Source organism: Pseudophryne corroboree, chromosome 6 (assembly GCF_028390025.1).
Source record: "Pseudophryne corroboree isolate aPseCor3 chromosome 6, aPseCor3.hap2, whole genome shotgun sequence".
NCBI classification, from domain to species: domain Eukaryota; kingdom Metazoa; phylum Chordata; class Amphibia; order Anura; family Myobatrachidae; genus Pseudophryne; species Pseudophryne corroboree.
The window spans coordinates 1,709,377-1,735,206 of record NC_086449.1 but is presented as its reverse complement, the minus strand read 5'-3'; the positions used below and the strand labels follow the sequence as shown (position 1 = coordinate 1,735,206).

At 52.7% G+C, this 25,830-nt stretch overlaps 1 protein-coding gene across 2 annotated transcripts in view; it reads left to right on the top strand.

The window, feature by feature from the left end:
- The first annotated feature begins 2,338 nt into the window (after positions 1–2,338).
- The window catches only part of FXR2 (FMR1 autosomal homolog 2), a 62,430-nt gene continuing 38,938 nt past the window's right edge, over positions 2,339–25,830 (top strand). For both annotated transcript variants that reach the window (XM_063930667.1, XM_063930666.1), the window contains exons 1-11: positions 2,339–2,446; positions 16,790–16,842; positions 17,076–17,169; positions 21,052–21,123; positions 21,197–21,345; positions 21,426–21,519; positions 21,609–21,725; positions 23,696–23,866; positions 23,949–24,027; positions 24,118–24,227; positions 25,454–25,540. In XM_063930667.1, coding sequence (XP_063786737.1) covers positions 2,396–2,446; positions 16,790–16,842; positions 17,076–17,169; positions 21,052–21,123; positions 21,197–21,345; positions 21,426–21,519; positions 21,609–21,725; positions 23,696–23,866; positions 23,949–24,027; positions 24,118–24,227; positions 25,454–25,540 — 1,077 coding nt within the window. In that variant the 5' untranslated portion in view covers positions 2,339–2,395. The remainder of the gene's footprint in view (positions 2,447–16,789; positions 16,843–17,075; positions 17,170–21,051; positions 21,124–21,196; positions 21,346–21,425; positions 21,520–21,608; positions 21,726–23,695; positions 23,867–23,948; positions 24,028–24,117; positions 24,228–25,453; positions 25,541–25,830) is intronic.

Genomic DNA, 25,830 nt, shown 5'->3' with positions numbered 1-25,830 from the left:
GAGAAGTGATGCTGTGCATAGCAGGAGGAGAAGTGATGCTCTGCAGGGTGAGGAGTGAGGCTCTGCAGGGCAGGGTGAGGAGTGATGCGCTGCATGGCAGGGTAAGAAGTGATGCTGTGCATAGCAGGAGGAGGAGTGATGCTCTGCAGGGCAGGAGTGAGACTATGCAGGTTAGGGTGAGAAGTGATGCTCTGCAGGGCAGGGTAAGAAGTGATGCTGTGCATAGCAGGAGGAGTGATGCTCTGCAGAGCAGGGTGAGAAGTGATGCTGTGCATAGCAGGAGGAGAAGTGATGCTCTGCAGGGTGAGGAGTGAGGCTCTGCAGGGCAGGGTGAGGAGTGGTGCGCTGCATGGCAGGGTAAGAAGTGATGCTGTGCATAGCAGGAGGAGGAGTGATGCTCTGCAAAGCAGGGTGAGAAGTGATGCTCTGCAGGGCAGGAGTGAGACTGCAGGTTAGGGTGAGAAGTGATGCTCTGCAGGGCAGGGTAAGAAGTGATGCTGTGCATAGCAGGAGGAGGAGTGAGCAGGGTGAGAAGTGATGCTCTGCAGGGCAGGATAAGAAGTGATGCTGTGCATAGCAGCAGGAGGAGGAGTGATGCTCTGCAGGTTGAGGAGTGAGGCTCTGCAGGGCAGGGTGAGTAGTGATGCTCGGCAGGGCAGGGTGAGGAGTGATGCTCTGCAGAGCAGGAGTGGGACTCTGCAGGGTAAGAAGTGATGCTGTGCATGGCAGGAGGAGGAGTGATGCTCTGCAGAGCAGGGTGAGAAGTGATGCTCTGCAGGGCAGGGTGAGTAGTGAGGCTCTGCAGAGCAGGGTGAGTAGTGATGCTCGGCAGGGCAGGGTGAGAAGTGATGCTCTGCAGGGCAGGAGTGAGACTCTGCAGGGCAGGGTAAGAAGTGATGCTGTGCATAGCAGGAGGAGGAGTGATGCTCTGCAGCGCAGGGTAAGAAGTGATGCTTTGCATAGCAGGAGGAGGAGTGATGCTCTGCAGAGCAGGGTGAGAAATTATGCTCTGCAGGGCAGGGTAAGAAGTGATGCTGTGCATAGCAGGAGGAGGAGTGATGCTCTGCAGGGCAGGAGGAGGAGTGATGCTCGGCAGGGTGAGGAGTGAGGCTCTGCAGGGCATGAGGAGGAGTGATGCTCTGCAGGACAGGGTGAAGAGTGGTGCACTGCAGGGCAGGGTGAGAAGTGATGCTCTGCAGGGCAGGGTAAGAAGTGATGCTGTGCATAGCAGGAGGAGGAGTGATGCTCTGCAGAGCAGGGTGAGAAGTGATGCTCTGCAGAGCAGGGTAAGAAGTGAAGTGATGCTGTGCATAGCAGGAGGAGGAGTGATGCTCTGCAGAGCAGGGTGAGAAGTGATGCTCTGCAGGGCAGGGTAAGAAGTGATGCTGTGCATAGCAGGAGGAGGAGTGATGCTCTGCAGGGCAGGAGGAGGAGTGATGCTCGGCAGGGTGAGGAGTGAGGCTCTGCAGGGCATGAGGAGGAGTGATGCTCTGCAGGACAGGGTGAAGAGTGGTGCACTGCAGGGCAGGGTGAGAAGTGATGCTCTGCAGGGCAGGGTAAGAAGTGATGCTGTGCATAGCAGGAGGAGGAGTGATGCTCTGCAGAGCAGGGTGAGAAGTGATGCTCTGCAGAGCAGGGTAAGAAGTGAAGTGATGCTGTGCATAGCAGGAGGAGGAGTGATGCTCTGCAGAGCAGGGTGAGAAGTGATGCTCTGCAGGGCAGGGTAAGAAGTGATGCTGTGCATAGCAAAAGGAGTGATGCTCTGCAGGGCAGGGTGAGAAGTGATGCTCCGCAGGGTGAGGAGTGAGGCTCTGCACGGCATGAGGAGGAGTGATGCTCTGCAGGGCAGGGTGAGGAGTGAGGCTCTGCAGGACAGGGTGAGAAGTGATACGTGATACTATGCATAGCAGGAGGAGGAGTGATGCTCTGCACTGGTTGCTGCAGTTGGTGTAGCGTGACGTTACACGATGGGCGGCGTTTCCGTCATAGCTCCGCCCCTGTGTCTCTGCAGCCAATCAGCGCACGCACACGCTGCTATTTTTGTAGCTTGCCCTTATAAGTTTCTATTTCCATAACAACGGCTTTAGCCCAATCAGCGGACAAGATTTCTCTATCTCCGCCCATTGGTGCTGTTTTTCCACGCCTGACAACATACTGCGCATGCGATTCTCTGACCAATAGTCTGTGTCTACAGTCTTCTGTCAGCCAATCGGCAGTGAGGATGGCACATGTGACACAGGGGAAAGGTTATTGGTAGACTATGACCAGTGCTAACCAATCGGCGTCGGTCAAATCCAACTTGTAGCCAATCGCGTTGTTGATGGACCCGACAGTGCACCAATCAGAGTGCAGATGCGGCTCTGTCCTCTCACATGAACATAGAGCTGGGAGCAGCATGGACGGCATAGAGGTGGAAGTGCGGGGACCCAGCGGCGCCTTCTACACGGTGAGCCCCGGGTATACAGCGCTCCCTTCCCCGGTACACCGCCCTCCCGTCCCTGTCACCCATTATATACCTCCCCCCATCCCTGTCACCCATTATATACCTCCCCCGATCCCTGTCACCCCCTATATACCTCCCCCCATCCCTGTCACCCCCTATATACCTCCCCCCATCCCTGTCACCCCCTATATACCTCCCCCCATCCCTGTCACCCCCTATATACCCCCCCCCATCCCTGTCACCCCCTATATACCTCCCCCCATCCCTGTCACCCCCTATATACCTCCCCCATCCCTGTCACCCCCTATATACCTCCCCCCATCACTGTCACCCCCTATATACCTCCCCCCATCCCTGTCACCCCCTATATACCTCCCCCCATCCCTGTCACCCCCTATATACCTCCCCCCATCACTGTCACCCCCTATATACCTCCCCCCATCCCTGTCACCCCCTGTATACCACCCCCATCCCTGTCACCCCCTATATACCTCCCCCCATCCCTGTCACCCCCTATATACCTCCCCCCATCCCTGTCACCCCCTGTATACCTCCCCCATCCCTGTCACCCCCTATATACCTCCCCCCATCCCTGTCACCCCCTATATACCTTCCCCCATCCCTGTCACCCCCTATATACCTCCCCCCATCCCTGTCACCCCCTATATACCTCCCCCCATCCCTGTCACCCCCTATATACCTCCCCCCATCCCTGTCACCCCCTGTATACCTCCCCCCATCCCTGTCACCCCTATATACCTCCCCCCATCCCTGCCACACCTATATACCTCCCCCCATCCCTGTCACCCCCTATATACCTCCTCCCATCCCTGTCACCCCCTATATACCTCCTCCCATCCCTGTCACCCCCTATATACCTCCTCCCATCCCTGTCACCCCCTATATACCTCCCCCCATCCCGGTCACCCCTATATACCTCCCCCCATCCCTGCCACCCCTATATACCTCCCCCATCCCTGTCACCCCCTATATACCTCCACCTCCTCCAATCCCTGTCACCCCCTATATAACTCCCCCCATCCCTGTCACCCCTATATACCTCCCCCCATCCCTGTCACCCCCTATATACCTCCCCCCATCCCTGTCACCCCCTATATACCTCCCCCCATCCCTGTCACCCCCTATATACCTCCCCCCATCCCTGTCACCCCCTATATACCTCCCCCCATCCCTGTCACCCCCTATATACCTCCCCCCATCCCTGTCACCCCCTATATACCTCCCCCCATCCCTGTCACCCCCTATATACCTCCCCCCATCCCTGTCACCCCCTATATACCTCCCCCATCCCTGTCACCCCCTGTATACCTCCCCCATCCCTGTCACCCCCTGTATACCTCCCCCATCCCTGTCACCCCCTATATACCTCCCCCCATCCCTGTCACCCCCTATATACCTTCCCCCATCCCTGTCACCCCCTATATACCTCCTCCCATCCCTGTCACCCCCTATATACCTCCCCCCATCCCGGTCACCCCTATATACCTCCCCCCATCCCGGTCACCCCTATATACCTCCCCCATCCCTGTCACCCCCTATATACCTCCTCCCATCCCTGTCACCCCCTATATAACTCCCCCCATCCCTGTCACCCCCTATATACCTCCCCCATCCCTGTCACCCCCTATATACCTCCCCCCATCCCTGTCACCCCCTATATACCTTCCCCCCCCCATCCCTGTCACCCCCTATATACCTCCCCCCATCCCTGTCACCCCCTATATACCTCCCCCCATCCCTGTCACCCCCTATATACCTCCCCCTATATACCTCCCCCCATCCCTGTCACGCCCTATATACCTCCCCTTATCCCTGTCACCCCCTATATACCTCCCCTCATCCCTGTCACCCCCTATATACCTCCCCTCATCCCTGTCACCCCCTATATACCTCCCCCTCATTCCTGTCACCCCCTATATACCTCCCCCTCATCCCTGTCACCCCCTATATACCTCCCCCTCATCCCTGTCACCCCCTATATACCTACCCCTCATCCCTGTCACCCCCTATATACCTACCCCTCATCCCTGTCACCCCCTATATACCTACCCCTCATCCCTGTCACCCCCTATATACCTACCCCTCATCCCTGTCACCCCCTATATACCTACCCCTCATCCCTGTCACCCCCTATATACCTACCCCTCATCCCTGTCACCCCCTATATACCTACCCCTCATCCCTGTCACCCCCTATATACCTACCCCTCATCCCTGTCACCCCCTATATACCTACCCCTCATCCCTGTCACCCCCTATATACCTACCCCCCATCCCTGTCACCCCCTATATACCTACCCCCCATCCCTGTCACCCCCTATATACCTTCCCTTATCCCTGTCACCCCCTTTATACCTCCCTTTATCCGTCACTCCCTTTATACCTCCCCTTATCCCTGTCACCCCCTTTATACCTCCCCTTATCCCTGTCACCCCCTATATACCTCCCCTTATCCCTGTCACCCCCCTATATTTCTCTGACGTCCTAGTGGATGCTGGGAACTCCGTAAGGACCATGGGGAATAGACGGGCTCCGCAGGAGACTGGGCACTCTAAAAGAAAGATTAGGTACTATCTGGTGTGCACTGGCTCCTCCCTCTATGCCCCTCCTCCAGACCCCAGTTAGAATCTGTGCCCGGCCAGAGCTGGGTGCTCCTAGTGGGCTCTCCTGAGCTTGCTAGAAAGAAAGTATTTGTTAGGTTTTTTATTTTCAGTGAGATCTGCTGGCAACAGATTCACTGCTACGTGGGACTGAGGGGAGAGAAGCAAACCTACCTGCGTGCAGCTAGCTTGTGCTTCTTAGGCTACTGGACACCATTAGCTCCAGAGGGTTCGTACACAGGGCCTGACCTCGAACGTCCGTTCCCGGAGCCGCGCCGCCGTCCCCCTTGCAGAGCCAGAAGACAGAAGAAGGAGATGAAATCGGCGGCAGAAGACTCCGGTCTTTATTAAGGTAGCGCACAGCACTGCAGTTGTGCGCCATTGCTCCCACAGCACACCACACACTCCGGTCACTGTAGGGTGCTGGGGGGGGGGGGGGGGGGGGCCTGGGCAGCAATTATATTACCTTTGGCTAAATATACACATGATACAGTCAGTAAACTGTATATGTGTAAAAACCCCCGCCATTAAGTTAAAGAAAACGCGGGACAGACGCCCGCCGCTGAGGGGGCGGGGCCTTCTTCCTCAGCACACTAGCGCCATTTTCCCTTCACAGCTCCGCTTGAAGCACGCTCCCCAGGGTCTCCCCTGCAGTATCCAGGTATAAGACGGGTTAAAAAGAGAGGGGGGGCACATAAATTTAGGCGCAAATCGATACAAACAAGCAGCTATTGGGAAAATCACTTATTAGTAGTGTAAATCCCTGTGTTCTATAGCGCTGTGGTGTGTGCTGGCATACTCTCTCTCTGTCTCCCCAAAGGACTTTGTGGGGTCCTGTCCTCAGTCTGAGCATTCCCTGTGTGTGTGCGGTGTGTCAGTACGGCTGTGTCGACATGTTTGATGAGGAGGGTTACGTGGAGGCGGAGCAGGGGCAGATACATGTGGTGTCGCCCCCGACGGGGCCGACACCTGATTGGATGGATATGTGGAAGGTCTTAACCGACAGTGTCAACTCCTTACATAAAAGGTTTGATGACGCAGCAGCCTTGGGACAGCCGGGGTCTCAGCCCGCGCCTGCCCAGGCGACTCAGAAGCCGTCAGGGGCTCATAAACGCCCGCTAGCTCTGATGGTAGACACAGATGTCGACACGGAGTCTGACTCCAGTGTAGATGAGGATGAGACAAATGTACAGTCTACAAAAGCCATCCGATGCATGATCACTGCAATGATAGATGTATTACACATTTCTGATATTAACCCGGTTACCACCAAAAGGGGTATTGTGTTTGGGGAGAAAAAGCAGCCAGTGACTTTTCCCTCATCTGATGAATTAAATGATTTCTCTATCGTCCTAGTGGATGCTGGGGTTCCTGAAAGGACCATGGGGAATAGCGGCTCCGCAGGAGACGGGGCACAAAAGTAAAGCTTTTCCGATCAGGTGGTGTGCACTGGCTCCTCCCCCTATGACCCTCCTCCAGACTCCAGTTAGATTTTTGTGCCCGGCCGAGAAGGGTGCAATTCTAGGTGGCTCTCCTAAAGAGCTGCTTAGAGAAAGTTTAGCTTAGGTTTTTTATTTTACAGTGAGTCCTGCTGGCAACAGGATCACTGCAACGAGGGACTGAGGGGAGAAGAAGTGAACTCACCTGCGTGCAGGATGGATTGGTTTCTTGGCTACTGGACATCAAGCTCCAGAGGGACGATCACAGGTACAGCCTGGATGGTCACCGGAGCCTCGCCGCCGGCCCCCTTGCAGATGCTGAAGTTAGAAGAGGTCCAGAATCGGCGGCTGAAGACTCTGACAGTCTTCTAAAGGTAGCGCACAGCACTGCAGCTGTGCGCCATTTTCCTCTCAGCACACTTCACACGCTGTCACTGAGGGTGCAGGGCGCTGGGGGGGGGCGCCCTGGGAGGCAAATGTAAACCTATATACTGGCTAAAAATACCTCACATATAGCCCCCAGAGGCTATATGGAGATATTTAACCCCTGCCAAACTTCACTAAAGAGCGGGAGACGAGGCCGCCGGAAAAGGGGCGGGGCCTATCTCCTCAGCACACAGCGCCATTTTTTCTCTCACAGAAAGGCTGGAGAGAAGGCTCCCAGGCTCTCCCCTGCACTGCACTACAGAAACAGGGTTTAAACAGAGAGGGGGGCACTAATTGGCGATATAAATATATATATAAAGATGCTATTAGGGAGAAACACTTATATAAGGTTGTCCCTATGTAATTATAGCGTTTTTTGGTGTGTGCTGGCAAACTCTCCCTCTGTCTCTCCAAAGGGCTAGTGGGGTCCTGTCCTCTGTCAGAGCATTCCAGGTGTGTGTGCTGTGTGTCGGTACGTGTGTGTCGACATGTATGAGGACGATGTTGGAGGAGGCGGAGAAATTGCCTGTAATGGTGATGTCACTCTCTAGGGAGTCGACACCGGAATGGATGGCTTATTTAGGGAATTACGTGAAAATGTCAACACGCTGCAAGGTCGGTTGACGACATGAGACGGCCGACAAACAATTAGTACCGGTCCAGGCGTCTCAGAAACACCGTCAGGGTTTTTTTAAAAAAACGCCCATTTACCTCAGTCGGTCGACACAGACACAGACACGGACACTGAATCCAGTGTCGACGGTGAATAAACAAACGTATTCCTCATTAGGGCCACACGTTAAGGGCAATGAAGGAGGTGTTACATATTTCTGATACTACAAGTACCACAAAAAAGGGTATTATGTGGGAGTGAAAAAACTACCTGTAGTTTTTCCTGAATCAGATAAAATAAAATGAAGTGTGTGATGATGCGTGGGTTTACCCCGATAGCAAATATTGGCGTTATACCCTTTCCCGCCAGAAGTTAGGGCGCGTTGGGAAACACCCCTTAGGGTGGATAAGGCGCTCACACGCTTATCAAGTGGCGTTACCGTCTCCAGATACGGCCGCCCTCAAGGAGCCAGCTGATAGGCAGCTGGAAAAATATCCTAAAAAGTATATACACACATACGGTGGTTATACTGCGACCAGCGATCGCCATCAGCCTGGAGATGCAGTGCTGGGTTGGCTTGGTCGAATTCCCTGACTAAAAATATTTTATTGATATAGAGCATTTAATAGGATGCATTCTATATATATGTATGCGAGATGCACAGAGGGATATTTGCACTCTGGCATCAAGATAAGTGCGTTGTCCATATCTCCCAGAAGATGTCATGGACACGACAGTGGTCAGGTGATACAGATCCCATACGGCACATGGAAGTATTGCCGTATAAAGGGAAGGAGTTATTTGGGGTCGGTCCATCGGACCTGGGGGCCACGGCTACAGCTGGGAAATCCAACCTTTTTACCCCAAGTTACATCTCAGCAGAAAAAGACACTGTCTTTTCAGCCTCAATCCTTCCGTTTCCCATGTGGGCAAGCGGGCAAAAGGCCAGTCATATCTGCCCAGACATAGAGGAAAGGGAAGTAGACTGCAGCAGGCAGCCCCTTCCCAGGAAAAGAAGCCCTCCACCGCGTCTGCCAAGTCCTCAGCGTGACGCTGGGGCCGTGCAAGCGGACTCAGGTGAGGTGGGGGGTTAGTCTCAAGAGTCTCAGCGCGCAGTGGGATCACTCGCAAGTTGACCCCTAGATCGTACAAGTATTATCCCAGGGGTACAGATTGGAGAGTCGAGACATTTTTTCCTCGCAGGTTCCTGAAGCCTGCTTTACCAACGGCTCCCTCCGACAGGGAGGCAGTATTGGGAAAAAATTCACAAGCTGTATTTCCAGCAGGTGATAATCAAAGTACCCCTCCTACAACAAGGAAAAGGGTATTAGTCTTCCACACTATATTGTGGTACTGAAGCCAGACGGCTTGGTGAGACATAGTCTAAATCTGAAATCTTTGAACACTTACATAAAAAGGTTCAAATCAAGATGGAGTCACTCAGAGCAGTGATAGAGAACCGGAAAAAAGGGGACTATATGGTGTCCCTGGACATCATGGATTACCTCCATGTCCAAATTTGCCCTTCTCAACAAGGGTACCTCTGGTTCGTGATACAGAACTGTCAATATCAGTTTCAGACGCTGCCGTTGAATTATCCACGGCACCCCGGGCCTTTACCAAGGTAATGGCCGAAAAGATGATTCTTAAAAGAAGAAAGGCATCTTAATTATCCCTTACTTGGACGATATCCTGAAAGGGGCAAGTTTCCAGAGAACAGTTGGAGGTCGGAAAAGAACTATCTAAAGTAGTTCTACGACAGCACGAGTGGATTCTAAATATTCCAAAAATCGCAGCTGTTTTCCGATGATACGTCTGCTGTTCCTAGGAATGATTCTGGGCATAGTCCAGAAAGAGGTATTTCTCCTGGAGGGGAAAGCCAGGGAGTTATCCGACCTAGTCAGAAACCTCCTAAAACCAGGCCAAGTATCAGTGCATCAATGCACAGGAGTCCTGGGAAAAATGGTGGCTTCTTACGAAGCGATTCCATTCGGCAGATCTCACGCAAAAACTTTTCAGGGGGATTTGCGGGACGAATGGTCCGGATCGCATCTTCAGATGCATCAGCGGATAACCCTGTCTCCAAGGACAAGGGTGTCTCTTCTGTGGGGGCTGCAGAGTGCTCATCTTCTAGAGGGCAGCACACTCAGCATTCAGGACTGTGTTCTGGTGACCACGGATGCCAGTCTGAGAGGCTGGGGAACAGTCACACAGGGAAGAAATTTCCAAGGAAGTGTGGTCAAGTCTGGAGATTTCTCTCCACATGAATATACTGGAGCTAAGGGCAATTTACGATGCTCTGAGCCTAGGAAGACCTCTGCTTCAAAGTCAACCGGTGCTGATCCAGTAGGACATCATCATGGCAGTCGCCCACGTAAACAGACGGGGCGGCACAAGAAGCAGGAGGGCAATGACAGCAAGGATTCTTCGCTGGGCGAAAAATCATGTGATAACACTGTCAGCAGTGTTCATTCCGGGAGTGGACAACTAGGAAGATTTCCTCAGCATGAATGAATTCCACCCGGAAAAGTGGGAACTTCATCTGGAAGTTTCCACATGTTTGTAAACCGTTGGGAAAGACCAAAGGTGGTTATGATGGCGTCCCACATGAAGCGCCAGGTCTAGAGACCCTCAGGCAATAGCTGGGACGCTCTGGTAACACCGTGGGTGTACCAGTCGGTGTATGTGTTCCCTCCTCTGCCTTTCATACCCAGTGTATGGAGAATGATAGGAAGGAGAGGAGTAAGAACTATACTCGTGGCTCCGGTTTGGCCAAGAAGAACTTGGTACCCGGAACTTCAAGAGATACTAGAAAGGATCTTGATTCAGCAAGAATCATGTCTGTTCCATGACTTACCGCAGCCGCGTTGACGGGTGAACGCCGGATCCTAAGGGAAAAAGGCATTCCGGAAGAGGTCATCCCTAACCTGGTCAGAGCCAGGAAGGAGGTGACCGCACAACATTATCACTGCTTAGGTGAAAATGTGTTCCATGGTGTGAGGCCAGGAAGGCTCCACGGAAGAATTTCAACTAGGTTAATTCCTACATTTCCTGCAAACAGGAGTGTATATGGGTCTCAAATTGGGGTCCATTAAGGTTCAAATTTCGACCGGTCGATTTTCTTCCAGAAAGAAATTGGCTTCAGTTCCTGAAGTCCAGAAGTTGTTAAGGGAGTACTGCATATACAACCCCCTTTTGATGTCTCCAGTGGCACTGGGCGATCTCAACGTAGTTTGGGATTCCTAAAATCACATTGGTTTAAACAACTCAAATCTGTGGATTTGATATATCTCACATGGAAAGCGACCATGCTGTTGGTCCTGGCCTCGGCCAGGCGAGTGTCAGAATTGGCGGCTTTATCTCACAAAGCCATATCTGATTGTCCATTCGGACAGAGCAAAGCTGTGGACTCGTCCCCAGTTTCTCCCTAAGGTGGTGTCAGCGTTTCACCTGAACCAGCTTATTGTGGTACCTGCGGCTACTAGGGACTTGGAGGACTCCAAGTTGCTGGATGTTGTCAGGGCCCTGAAAATATAGTTTCCAGGTCGGCTGGAGTCAGGAAATCTGACTTGCTGTTTATCCTGTATGCACCCAACAAGCTGGGTGCTCCTGCTTCTAAGCAGACTATTGCTCGTTGGATTTGTAGTACAATTCAGCTTGCACATTCGGTGGCAGGCTTGCCACAGCAAAAAATATGTAAATGCCCATTCCACAAGGAAGGTGGGCTCATCTTGGGCGGCTGCCCGAGGGGTCTCGGCATTACAACTCTGCCGAGCAGCTACGTGGTCGGGGGAGAACACGTTTGTAAAATTCTACAAATTTGATACCCTGGCAAAAAGAGGACCTGGAGTTCTCTCATTCAGTGCTGCAGAGTCATCCGCACTCTCCCGCCCGTTTGGGAGCTTTGGTATAATCCCCATGGTCCTTTCAGGAACCCCAGCATCCACTAGGACGATAGAGAAAATAAGAATTTACTTACCGATAATTCTATTTCTCGGAGTCCGTAGTGGATGCTGGGCGCCCATCCCAAGTGCGGATTATTCTGCAATACTTGTACATAGTTATTGTTACAAAAATCGGGTTATTGTTGTAGGAAGCCGTCTTTCAGAGGCTCCTTTTGTTATCATACTGTTAACTGGGTTTAGATCACAAGTTGTACGGTGTGATTGGTGTGGCTGGTATGAGTCTTACCCGGGATTCAAAATTCCTCCCTTATTGTGTATGCTCGTCCGGGCACAGTACCTAACTGGAGTCTGGAGGAGGGTCATAGGGGGAGGAGCCAGTGCACACCACCTGATCGGAAAAGCTTTACTTTTGTGCCCTGTCTCCTGCGGAGCCGCTATTCCCCATGGTCCTTTCAGGAACCCCAGCATCCACTACGGACTCCGAGAAATAGAATTATCGGTAAGTAAATTCTTATTTTGTGTGCAGAAGCGTGGAGTTCCCCTGATAAGAAACTAGTGATTTCTAAGAGGTTATTGATGGCGTACCCTTTCCTGCCAACGGATAGGTTACGTTGGGAAACATCCCCTAGGGTGGACAAGGCGCTAACACGCTTATCTAAAAGGGTGGCACTGCCGTCTCAGGATACGGCCGCCCTAAAGGATCCTGCAGATAGAAAGCAGGAAGCTATCCTGAAGTCTGTTTATACACACTCTGGTACTCTACTGAGACCTGCTATTGCTTCTGCCTGGATGTGTAGTGCTGTAGCAGCATGGACTGATACCCTGTCAGACAACATTGATTCCCTCGACAGGGATACTATTTTGCTATCCATCGAACATATAAAAGACGTCGTCTTATATATGCGGGATGCACAGAGGGACATTTGCCTGCTGGCATCTAGAATTAATGCAATGTCCATTTCTGCCAGGAGAGTATTATGGACTCGGCAGTGGACAGGTGATGCTGATTCTAAAAAACACATGGAGGTTTTGCCTTATAAGGGTGAGGAACTATTTGGGGACGGTCTCTCGGACCTCGTATCCACAGCAACTGCTGGGAAGTCGACCTTTTTACCTCAGGTTCCCTCACAGCCTAAGAAAGCACCGTATTATCAAATGCAGTCCTTTCGGCCTCAGAAAGGCAAGCGGGTCAGAGGAGCATCCTTTCTGGCCAGAGGCAGGGGGAGAGGAAAGAAGCTGCACCAGGCAGCCAGTTCCCAGGAACAAAAATCCTCCCCCGCTTCCACTAAGTCCACCGCATGACGTTGGGGCTCCACAGGCGGAGCCAGGTGCGGTGGGGGCGCGTCTCCGAAACTTCAGCAACCAGTGGGTTCGCTCACAAGTGGATCTATGGGTTCTACAAGTGGTATCTCAGGGATACAAGCTGGAGTTCGAGGCGACTCCCCCTCGCCGTTACCTCAAATCAGCCTTGCCAGCTCCTCCCAGGGAAAGGGAGGTAGTACTGGCTGCAATTCACAAGCTGTACCTCCAGCAGGTGATAATCAAGGTCCCCCTCCTTCAACAGGGCAGGGGTTACTATTCCACAATGTTTGTGGTACCGAAACCGGACGGTTCGGTGAGACCCATCCTGAATTTAAAATCCTTGAACACTTATATAAAGAAGTTCAAGTTCAAAATGGAATCGCTCAGGGCGGTTATTGCAAGCCTGGAAGAGGGGGATTTTATGGTGTCGCTGGACATCAAGGATGCTTACTTGCATGTCCCCATTTTCCCACCTAACCAGGAGTACCTCAGGTTTATGGTACAGAACTGTCATTACCAATTCCAGACGTTGCCGTTTGGTCTCTCCACGGCTCCGAGAATATTTACCAAGGTAATGGCCGAAATGATGATACTCCTTCGAAGAAAGGGAGTTATAATTATCCCGTACTTGGACGATCTCCTCATAAAGGCGAGGTCCAAAGAGCAGTTGTTGGTCAGCGTAGCACTCTCTCAGGAAGTGTTGCAACAGTACGGCTGGATTCTGAATATCCCAAAGTCGCAGCTGATACCTGCGACGCGTCTGCTTTTCCTGGGAATGATTCTGGACACAGAACAGAAGAAGGTGTTTCTCCCGGAGGAGAAGGCCCAGGAATTGTTATCTCTGGTCAGGGACCTCCTGAAACCAAAACAGGTGTCGGTGCATCACTGCACGCGAGTCCTGAGAAAGATGGTGGCTTCTTACGAAGCAATTCCCTTCGGCAGGTTCCATGCAAGGATCTTTCAGTGGGATCTGTTGGACAAATGGTCCGGATCGCATCTTCAGATGCATCGGTTGATCACCCTGTCCCCAAGGGCCAGGGTGTCTCTTCTGTGGTGGCTGCAGAGTGCTCATCTTCTCGAGGGACGCAGGTTCGGCATACAGGACTGGATCCTGGTGACCACGGATGCAAGCCTCCGAGGATGGGGGCAGTCACTCAGGGAAGAAACTTCCAAGGACAGTGGTCAAGTCTGGAGACTTCTCTACACATAAATATATTGGAACTAAGGGCCATCTACAACGCCCTGAGTCAAGCAGAGCCCCTGCTTCAAAACCAAACTGTACTGATTCAGTCAGACAACATCACGGCGGTCGCCCATGTAAACCGCCAGGGCGGCACAAGAAGCAGGATGGCAATGGCAGAAGCCACAAGGATTCTTCGATGGGCGGAGAATCACGTGCTAGCACTGTCAGCAGTGTTCATTCCGGGAGTGGACAACTGGGAAGCAGACTTCCTCAGCAGGCACGACCTCCACCCGGGAGAGTGGGGACTTCATCAAGAAGTCTTCACACAGATTGTAAACCGTTGGGAACTGCCACAGGTGGACATGATGGCGTCCCGCCTCAACAAAAAGTAAAAAAAAATATTGCGCCAGGTCACGGGACCCTCAGGCGATAGCTGTGGACGCACTAGTGACACCGTGGGTGTACCAGTCGGTTTATGTGTTCCCTCCTCTTCCTCTCATACCCAAGGTACTGAGGATAATAAGAAAGAGAGGAGTAAGAACTATACTCATCGTTCCGGATTGGCCAAGAAGAACTTGGTACCCAGAACTACAAGAAATTATCTCAGAGGACCCATGGCCTCTGCCTCTCAGACAGGACCTGTTACAGCAGGGGCCCTGTCTGTTCCAAGACTTACCGCGGCTGCGTTTGACGGCATGGCGGTTGAACGCTGGATCCTAGCGGAAAATGGCATTCCGGATGAAGTTATTCCTACGCTGATCAAGGCTAGGAAAGACGTGACAGCGAAACATTATCACCGTATATGGCGAAAATATGTTGCTTGGTGTGAGGCCAGGAAGGCCCCTACAGAGGAATTCCAGCTGGGTCGATTCCTGCACTTCCTACAGTCAGGCGTGACTTTGGGCCTAAAATTAGGATCCATAAAGGTCCAGATTTCGTCCCTATCTATTTTCTTTCAAAAAGAACTGGCTTCACTGCCTGAAGTTCAGACGTTTGTTAAGGGAGTGCTGCATATTCAGCCCCCTTTTGTGCCTCCAGTGGCACCTTGGGATCTTAACGTTGTGTTGGATTTCCTGAAATCACACTGGTTTGAGCCACTTAAGACCGTGGAGCTAAAGTATCTCACGTGGAAGGTGGTCATGCTGTTGGCCTTGGCTTCAGCTAGGCGTGTGTCAGAATTGGCGGCTTTGTCATGTGAAAGCCCGTATCTGATTTTCCATATGGACAGGGCAGAATTGAGGACTCGTCCCCAATTTCTCCCAAAGGTGGTATCATCGTTTCATTTGAACCAACCTATTGTGGTGCCTGCGGCTACTCTGGATTTGGAGGCCTCCAAGTTGCTGGACGTAGTCAGGGCTTTGAAAATCTATCTAGCCAGGACGGCTGGAGTCAGGAAAACTGACTCGCTGTTTATCCTGCATGCACCCATCAAACTGGGTGCTCCGGCTTCAAAGCAAACTATTGCGCGCTGGATCTGTAACACGATTCAGCAAGCTCATTCTGCGGTAGGGTTACTGCATCCTAAATCAGTAAAAGCCCATTCCACAAGGAAGGTGGGCTCTTCTTGGGCGGCTGCCCGAGGGGTCTCGGCTTAACAGCTTTGCCGAGCTGCTACTTGGTCGGGTACAAACACATTTGCTAAGTTCTACAAGTTTGATACCCTGGCTGAGGAGGACCTTGCCTTTGCTCATTCGGTGCTGCAGAGTCATCCGCACTCTCCCGCCCGTTTGGGAGCTTTGGTATAATCCCCATGGTCCTTACGGAGTTCCCAGCATCCACTAGGACGTCAGAGAAAATAAGAATTTTCTCACCGGTAATTCTATTTCTCATAGTCCGTAGTGGATGCTGGGCGCCCGTCCCAAGTGCGGATTGTCTGCAATACTTGTATATAGTTATTGTTTAACTCAGTGGTTCCCAAACTGTGTGCCGTGGCACCCTGGGGTGCCGCGGGACACTTGCAGGGGTGCCTCGGGTTGGTGGTCCAGAACCAATTCAAAATATTTATTATCCATGTAATAGGAAAAACTAGTACTTGTGGCTGCCAGTCATAAAATATGTGTACAAACAGAACAAATCTTGTCCCTCACCACATAACTGAACCTAAGTATGACATATAAACATAATTTACTTAATTTCATATTTTTTATAAATTTCCCAATTAGAAACTTTTGGACTAGGGGTGCCGTGATAAAAATTCTGATACTCTAGGGCGCCGTGATTCAAAAAAGTTTGGGAACCACTGGCTTAACTAAAGGGTTATTGTTGAGCCATCTGTTGAGAGGCTCAGTTATATTTCATACTGTTAACTGGGTATAGTATCACGAGTTATACGGTGTGATTGGTGTGGCTGGTATGAGTCTTACCCTGGATTCCAAATCCTTTCCTAGTAATGTCAGCTCTTCCGGGCACAGATTCTAACTGAGGTCTGGAGGAGGGGCATAGAGGGAGGAGCCAGTGCACACCAGATAGTACCTAATCTTTTCTTTAGAGTGCCCAGTCTCCTGCGGAGCCCGTCTATTCCCCATGGTCCTTACGGAGTTCCCAGCATCCACTACGGACTACGAGAAATAGAATTACCGGTGAGTAAATTCTTATTATTTCCCTTTATCCCTGTCACCCCCTGTGTACCGCCTCCCGTCCCTGTCACCCTCTATATATTGCCCCCTGTCACCCTTTATATACCACTGCCCCACAACTGTCACCAGCTTTTCCCCAGAACTAACCACAACCTTACTGATTGTCTCTCCCCGCTCACACTAGCTGATTACAGTCTGTTGTTGGCAGATCATCTGGTTTTGCACAGAGTTTGTACAAGATACGAGATGTATTGCTCTCATTACCATGTGTCTGTCATCTAGGGCTATGTACAGGACGTTCACGAGGAGACTGTTAGTGTCGCGTTCCAGAACAAGTGAGTAATAACCTGCACCTGCTCCCAGCTATAGTACACAGACTCTCTCTCTGGCAGTGATAAGAATCAGGTGTGAGTTGGCGGATGAGGGGCCCAGTAACACTGCATGCTGTGACTGAGCCCCTAACGCGCTTTTCTGGCGCTGATTACAGACTATGTTCCCGCGCCCCCCTCCCCTAGCGCTGTGCACTATTCCTCACAATGTGCAATTCTGATCTCTAATCCCGAGACAGCTCCCAGCCGGAGAGGCGTGTCCCCTTCTCCGATGTGCGGCTGCCGCCCCCAGCCACCTGTACCAAGGAGATATCTGAGGGAGACCAAGTGGAGGTACGAGCCACGGGAGCAGTGATTTATAGTGACAGCTGTGTGTGTGGGGTCAGTACAGGAATAGCAGAGAGATACAGGACAGGATGGAGGTGTAGTGACAGAGCTGTGTGTGTGAGGTCAGTACAGGAACAGTAGAGAGATACAGGACAGGATGGAGGTGTAGTGACAGCTGTGTGTGTGAGGTCAGTACAGGAATAGTAGAGAGAAACAGGACAGGATGGAGGTGTAGTGACAGAGCTGTGTGTGTGAGGAGAGTACAGGAATAGTAGAGAGATACAGGACAGGGGGGAGGTGTAGTGACAGAGCTGTGTGTGTGTGTGGGGTCAGTACGGGAATAGTAGAGAGATACAGGACAGGATGGAGGTGTAGTAACAGGTGTGGGTGGGGTCAGTACAGGAATAGTAGAGAGATACAGGACAGGATGGAGGTGTAGTGACAGAGCTGTGTGTGTGGGGTCAGTACAGGAATAGTAGAGAGATACAGGACAGGATGGAGATGTAGTGACAGAGCTATGTGTGTGGGGTCAGTACAGGAATAGTAGAGAGATACAGGACAGGATGGAGATGTAGTGACAGAGCTGTGTGTGTGGTCAGTACAGGAATAGTAGAGAGATACAGGACAGGGGGGAGGTGTAGTGACAGAGCTGTGTGTGGGGTCAGTACAGGAATAGTAGAGAGATACAGGACAGGGTGGAGGTGTAGTGGCAGCTGTGTGTGAGCTCAGTACAGGAATAGTAGAGAGATACAGGACAGGATGGAGGTGTAGTGACAGAGCTGTGTGTGTGTGAGGTCAGTACAGGATAGTATAGAGATACAGGACAGGATGGAGGTGTAGTGACAGTTGTGTGTGTGAGGTCAGTACAGGAATAGTAGAGAGATACAGGACAGGATGGAGGTGTAGTGACAGAGCTGTGTGTGTGTGTGTGTGTGGGGTCAGTACAGGAATAGTCGAGAGATACAGGACAGGATGGAGGTGTAGTGACAGAGCTGTGTGTGTGAGGGGTCAGTACAGGAATAGTAGAGAGATACAGGACAGGATGGAGGTGTAGTGACAGAGCTGTGTGTGAGGTCAGTACAGGAAGAGCAGAGAGATACAGGACATGGAGTTGTAGTGACAGAGCTGTGTGTGGGGTCAGTACAGGAATAGTAGAGAGATACAGGACAGGATGGAGGTGTAGTGACAGCTGTGTGGGGGGTCAGTACAGGAATAGTAGAGAGATACAGGACAGGATGGAGGTGTACAGACAGAGCTATGTGTGCGAGGTCAGTACAGGAAAAGTAGAGAGATACAGGACGGGATGGGAGGTGTAGTGATAGCTGTGTGTGTGCGTGTGTGTGTGGGGGGGGGGGGGGTCAGTACAGGATTAGTAGAGAGATACAGGACAGGATGGAGGTGTAGTGACAGAGCTGTGTGTGTGAGGTCAGTACAGGAATAGTAGAGAGATACAGGATGGAGGTGTAGTGACAGAGCTGTGTGTGTGTGTGGGGTCAGTACAGGAATAGTAGAGAGATACAGGACGGGATGGGAGGTGTAGTGACAGCTGGCTGTGTGTGTGTGTGTGTGTGGGGGGGGGGGGTCAGTACAGGATTAGTAGAGAGATACAGGACAGGATGGAGGTGTAGTGACAGCTGTGTGTGTGTGTGAGGTCAGTGAAGGAATACAGAGAGATACAGGACAGGATGGAGGTCTAGTAAATAGAGCTGTGTGGGTGGGGGGGGTTAGTGCAGGAATAGTAGAGAGATTCAGGACAGGTTGGAGGTGTAGTGACAGAGCTGTGTGTGGGGTCAGTACAGGAATAGTAGAGAGATACAGGACAGGGTGGAGGTGTAGTGACAGAGCTGTGTGTGTGTGTGGGGGGGGGGGGGGTCAGTACAGGAATAGTAGAGAGATACAGGACAGGTTGGAGGTGTAGTGACAGAGCTGTGTGTGGGGTCAGTACAGGAATAGTAGAGAGATACAGGACAGGGTGGAGGTGTAGTGACAGAGCTGTGTGTGTGTGTGTGTGTGTGTGGGGGGGGGGGGTCAGTACAGGAATAGTAGAGATACAGGACAGGGTGGAGGTGTAGTGGCAGCTGTGTGTATGGGGTCAATACAGGAATAGCAGTGAGAGACGGGACAGGATGGAGGTGTAGTGACAGAGCTGTGTGTGGGGTCAGTACAGGAATAGTAGAGAGATACAGGACAGGGTGGAGGTGTAGTGGCAGCTGTGTGTGAGCTCAGTACAGGAATAGTAGAGAGATACAGGACAGGATGGAGGTGTAGTGACAGAGCTATGTGTGTGAGCTCAGTACAGGAATAGTAGAGAGATACAGGACAGGATGGAGGTGTAGTGACAGAGCTATGTGTGTGAGCTCAGTACAGGAATAGTAGAGAGATACAGGACAGGATGGAGGTGTAGTGACAGAGCTGTGTGTGTGAGGTCAGTACAGGAATAGTAGAGAGATACAGGACAGGATGGAGATGTAGTGACAGAGCTGTGTGTGTGAGGTCAGTACAGGAATAGTAGAGAGATACAGGACAGGGGGGAGGTGTAGTGACAGAGCTGTGTGTGGGGTCAGTACAGGAATAGTAGAGAGATACAGGACAGGGTGGAGGTGTAGTGGCAGCTGTGTGTGAGCTCAGTACAGGAATAGTAGAGAGATACAGGACAGGATGGAGGTGTAGTGACAGAGCTATGTGTGTGAGCTCAGTACAGGAATAGTAGAGAGATACAGGACAGGATGGAGGTGTAGTGACAGAGCTATGTGTGTGAGCTCAGTACAGGAATAGTAGAGAGATACAGGACAGGATGGAGGTGTAGTGACAGAGCTGTGTGTGTGAGGTCAGTACAGGAATAGTAGAGAGATACAGGACAGGATGGAGATGTAGTGACAGAGCTGTGTGTGTGAGGTCAGTACAGGAATAGTAGAGAGATACAGGACAGGGGGGAGGTGTAGTGACAGAGCTGTGTGTGGGGTCAGTACAGGAATAGTAGAGAGATACAGGACAGGGTGGAGGTGTAGTGGCAGCTGTGTGTGAGCTCAGTACAGGAATAGTAGAGAGATACAGGACAGGATGGAGGTGTAGTGACAGAGCTGTGTGTGTGTGTGTGTGTGTGAGGTCAGTACAGGAATAGAGAGATACAGGACAGGATGGAGGTGCAGTGACAGAGGTGTGTGTGTGTGAGGTCAGTACAGTAATAGTAGAGAGATACAGGACAGGATGGAGGTGTAGTGACAGAGCTGTGTGTGTGAGGTCAGTACAGGAATAGTAGAGAGATACAGGACAGGATGGAGGTGTGGTGACAGAGCTCTGTGTGTGTGTGAGCTCAGTACAGGAATAGTAGAGAGATACAGGACAGGATGGAGGTGTAGTGACAGAGCTGTGTGTGAGGTCAGTACAGGAATAGTAGAGAGATACAGGACAGGATGGAGGTGTAGTGACAGAGCTGTGTGTGAGGTCAGTACAGGAATAGTAGAGAGATACAGGACAGAATGGAGGTGTAGTGACAGAGCTGTGTGTGTGAGGTCAGTACAGGAATAGTAGAGAGATACAGGACAGGGTGGAGGTGTAGTGGCAGCTGTGTGTGAGCTCAGTACAGGAATAGTAGAGAGATACAGGACAGGATGGAGGTGTAGTGACAGAGCTGTGTGTGTGTGTGTGTGAGGTCAGTACAGGAATAGAGAGATACAGGACAGGGTGGAGGTGTAGTGACAGAGCTGTGTGTGTGTGTGTGTGTGTGTGTGTGTGTGTGTGTGTGAGGTCAGTACAGGAATAGAGAGATACAGGACAGGGTGGAGGTGTAGTGACCCTACAGGCAGTAATATACGGTAGCAGTCTCCTGAATGGTGTTAGAAGTGGGATTGTCTTTGCTGTGTTTGGTAACCATGGTGATAATTATAGGTGTATTCCCGCGCTAATGAACAGGAGGCTTCTGGGTGGTGGTCGGCTCATGTTCGGATGATTAAAGGGGATGTGAGTATGAGTGCACCCTCAGTTTAGACTGTGTGTGTGTTGTATTCCTGTCGGCATTCTTACACTCTCTCAGTTTTATGTGATAGAATATTCCGTCTCCGACTCTCCGTACAATGAGATTGTCAGCCACAGTCGCCTGCGACCCCTCAATCAGAATGCGATGGCCACAAGCGGAACATTCTTCAAGTACAGCGTGCCGCTCCCCGAGGACCTCTGCACAATGTAGGTGTGGTGGGGGGCCGCGGTCAGCCGCAGTGTGGGCGGCTCAGCCGGTGGCCTGATCTCTGCTTTCCTGTCTATAGTTCTGCTAACGTGGACGCTCACAGGGAGTTTAAGAAAGTGGTTGGAGCCGGCTGCGTCTTCCTGGACAAAACCGGAACGGAGCTGGTTATCCTGGTGAGATTGCCTTATTGGGATCATGTACAGGAGTGGGGGGAGTGTATGTGGGCCGGCTGTACCAGAACGCAACCTTTCTCTTCTGTCAGTCTACAGACGAGACCGTCATCAAACGCTCATCACTCCTGAGTGACCTCCACCTGCGCGCTCTGCGGACCAAACTCCGTCTCATCACTCAGAACGAGAGGGCGGCAAAGCAGCTGGAGGTGAGGTGATATTACGTGAGCTGTGTGGCTGCCCCTCCCCCTGTAGGGTGATGCTGGTAGTGGAGGTATGAGGCTGCCTCTCCCCGTGTAGGGTGATGCTGGTAGTGCAGGTATGAAGCTGCCCCTCCTGTTGTGGGGTGACTGGTTGATGGGAGGTATGAGGCTGCCCCTCCCCCTGTAGGGTGACGCTGGTAGTGGAGGTATGAGGCTGCCCCTCCCCGTGTAGGGTGATGCTGGTAGTGCAGGTATGAGGCTGCCCCTCCTGTTGTGGGATGACACTGGTAGTGGAGGTATGAGGCTTCCCTTTACCTTGTGGGGTGACTCTGGCAGATGGGAGGTATGAGGCTGCCCCTCCCCCTGTAGGGTGACACTGGTAGTGGAGGTATTAGGCTGCCTCTCCCGTTTTGGGGTGACTCTGGTAGTGGAGGTATGAGGCTGCCCCTCCCCCTGTAGGGTGACTCTGGTAGTGGAGGTATGAGGCTGCCCCTCCCCCTGTAAGGTGACACTGGTAGTGGAGGTATGAGGCTGCCTCTCCCGTTGTGGGGTGACTCTGGTAGTGGAGGTATGAGGCTGCCCTCCCCCTGTAGGGTGACACTGGTAGTGGAGGTATGAAGCTGCCCCTCCCCCTGTAGGGTGACACTGGTAGTGGAGGTATGAGGCTGCCTCTCCCGTTGTGGGGTGACTCTGGTAGATGGGAGGTATGGTATGAGGCTTCCCCCTCCCCCTGTAGGGTTACTGTGGTAGATGGGAGGTATGAGGCTTCCCCCTCCCCCTGTAGGGTTACTGTGGTAGATGGGAGGTATGAGGCTGCCCCTCCCCCTGTGGGGTGATACTGGTAGATGGGAGGTATGAGGCTGCCCCTGTGGGGTGACTCTGGTAGATGGGAGGTATGAAGTTGCCCCTCCCCTGTTGGGTGACTCTGGTAGATGGGAGGTATGAGGCTGCCCCTGTGGGGTTACTCTGGTAGATGGGAGGTATGAGGCTTGCTTGTGGGGTTACTCTGTTAGATGGGTGGTATGAGGCTGTCCCTCCCCCAGTGGGGTGACTTTGGTAGATGGGAGGTATGAGGCTGCCCCTCCCACTGTAGGGTGACACTGGTAGTGGAAGTATGAAGTTGCCCCTCCCCCTGTTAGGTGACTGGTTGATGGGAGGTATGAGGCTTCCCCTCCCCCTGTTGGGTGACTCTGGTAGATGGGAGTTATGAGGCTTCCCCTCCCCCTGTTGGGTGACTCTGGTAGATGGGAGGTATGAGGCTGCCTCTCCCCCTGTTGGGTGACTGGTTGATGGGAGGTATGAGGCTTCCCCTCCTTGGTGACTCTGGTAGATGGGAGGTATGAGGCTGCCTCTCCCGTTGTGGGGTGACACTGGTAGTGGAGGTATGAGGCTTCCCCTCCCCCTGTGGGGTGACTGGTTGATGGGAGGTATGAGGTTTGCTTGTGGGGTGACCCTGGTAGTGGAGGTTTAAGGCTTCCCCTACCCCTGTGGGGTGACTCTAGTAGATGGGAGGTATGAGGCTGCCCCTCCCCCTGTAGGGTGACACTGGTAGTGGAGGTATGAGGCTTCCCCTCCCCCTGTGGGGTGACTCTGGTTGATGGGAGGTATGAGGCTGTCCCTCCTGTTGTGGGGTGACACTGATAGTGGAGGTATGAAGTTGCCCCTCCCCTTGTTGGGTGACTGGTTGATGGGCGGTATGAGGGTTCCCCTCCCCCTGTTGGGTGACTCTGGTAGATGGAAGGTATGAGGCTTCCCCTCCCCCTGTGGGGTGACTCTAGTATATGGGTGGTATGAGGCTTCCCATCCCACTGTTGGGTGACTGGTTGATGGAAGGTATGAGGCTGCCCCTCCCCCTGTGGGGTGACTCTGGTATATGGGCGGTATGAAGTTGCCCCTCCCACTGTTGGGTGACTGGTTGATGGGAGGTACGAGGCTTGCTTGTGGAGTGACGCTGGGCGTTTCCCTCTGTATTGCAGGTCAGTAAGCAGATCGCCGTTGCGTATAGGGAGGAGTTCCAGGTGCGGGAAGATCTAATAGGACTCGCCATTGGAGCTCATGGGGCAAATATCCAGCAGGCGCGGAAGGTTCCCGGCGTTACAGCTATAGAACTGGATGAAGAGACGTTTACATTCCGGGTGTATGGCGAGGTAAGGTGGGTGCAGCTATCTGGCCGGGTGTGCAGGGTGTCTGCGCGTTACTGACGCCTCCGTATCGCTGTCCCGCCCGCAGACTCCGGAAGCCGTGCGGGCGGCCCGTGGATTCCTGGAGTTTTCAGAGGGATCAATGCAAGTGCCCAGGTCCTTCGTGGGTGAGTGTAGATGTGGGCGGGGGGCATTGGAGGAAGTAATGCCCAGGCCAGCGCCCAGCTCTGCCATACGTAACGTGTGTCTCTCTGCAGGAAAAGTCATTGGGAAGAATGGGAACGTAATCCAGGATATTGTGGATAAATCGGGGATTGTCCGGGTGAGAGTGGAGGCCGACGGGGACAGGACGGAGCAGAATGAAGAGGTGACCGGGTCCTGTGCCGCCTGTTCAGCAGAAACCCACATACAGTACATGGCTGAATGGCCACAGAGATGTACCCTACCAATGGCGGGCATTGGGGGGCAGCTCTGAGTGTGGGTGCCAGCCTTCCCCTGTAATCACAGATGTACCCTACTAATGGCTGGCATTGGGGGGCAGCTCTGAGTGTGGGTGCCAGCCTTCCCCTGTAATCACAGATGTACCCTACTAATGGCGGGCATTGGGGGGCAGCTCTGAGTGTGGGTGCCAGCCTTCCCCTGTAATCACAGATGTACCCAACTAATGGCTGGCATTGGGGGGCAGCTCTGAGTGTGGGTGCCAGCCTTCCCCTGTAATCACAGATGTACCCTACTAATGGCTGGCATTGGGGGCAGCTCTGAGTGTGGTTGCCAGCCTTCCCCTGTAATCACAGATGTACCCTACTAATGGCTGGCATTGGGGGGCAGCTCTGAGTGTGGGTGCCAGCCTTCCCCTGTAATCACAGATGTACCCTACTAATGGCGGGCATTGGGGGGCAGCTCTGAGTGTGGGTGCCAGCCTTCCCCTGTAATCACAGATGTACCCTACTAATGGCTGGCATTGGGGGGCAGCTCTGAGTGTGGTTGCCAGCCTTCCCCTGTAATCACAGATGTACCCTACTAATGGCTGGCATTGGGGGGCAGCTCTGAGTGTGGTTGCCAGCCTTCCCCTGTAATCACAGATGTACCCTACTAATGGCTGGCATTGGGGGCAGCTCTGAGTGTGGTTGCCAGCCTTCCCCTGTAATCACAGATGTACCCTACTAATGGCGGGCATTGGGGGGCAGCTCTGAGTGTGGGTGCCAGCCTTCCCCTGTAATCACAGATGTACCCTACTAATGGCTGGCATTGGGGGGCAGCTCTGAGTGTGGGTGCCAGCCTTCCCCTGTAATCACAGATGTACCCTACTAATGGCGGGCATTGGGGGGCAGCTCTGAGTGTGGTTGCCAGCCTTCCCCTGTAATCACAGATGTACCCTACTAATGGCTGGCATTGGGGGCAGCTCTGAGTGTGGTTGCCAGCCTTCCCCTGTAATCACAGATGTACCCTACTAATGGCGGGCATTGGGGGCAGCTCTGAGTGTGGGTGCCAGCCTTCCCCTGTAATCACAGATGTACACTACTAATGGCTGGCATTGGGGGGCAGCTATAGATGGGAGCTTCCAGCTACTGACACGTCTTCTGTCTCCCCCAGGGGTTGGTGCCGTTCCTGTTTGTGGGAACTCAGGACAGTATCAGTAACGCACTGGCGCTGCTGGAGTATCAGATCTCACACCTTCAGGTCTGTTGTGTTCTCTCCTGCATCGGAGCACTCAATACCCCCCCCCCATCTCCTGACCGTGTTCTGCTTCCCCTCCGCCCCACCTGTCACCTCTGCCCCTGACTTCCCCTGCTGTCACCTGTATCATCCTCACTCTGTGCCCCCATTCTATCTCCTGCCTCCTCCCCCTACTGGCTGGGGTTCCGTTCTCGCTCTAGCCCCCCCACCCATCTCCCCCTCCGTCCCCCGTTCCATCTACTGCCCCGCCCCCCTCTTCCCCCTACTGCTACCTGTATCATCTTCTCTGTCTC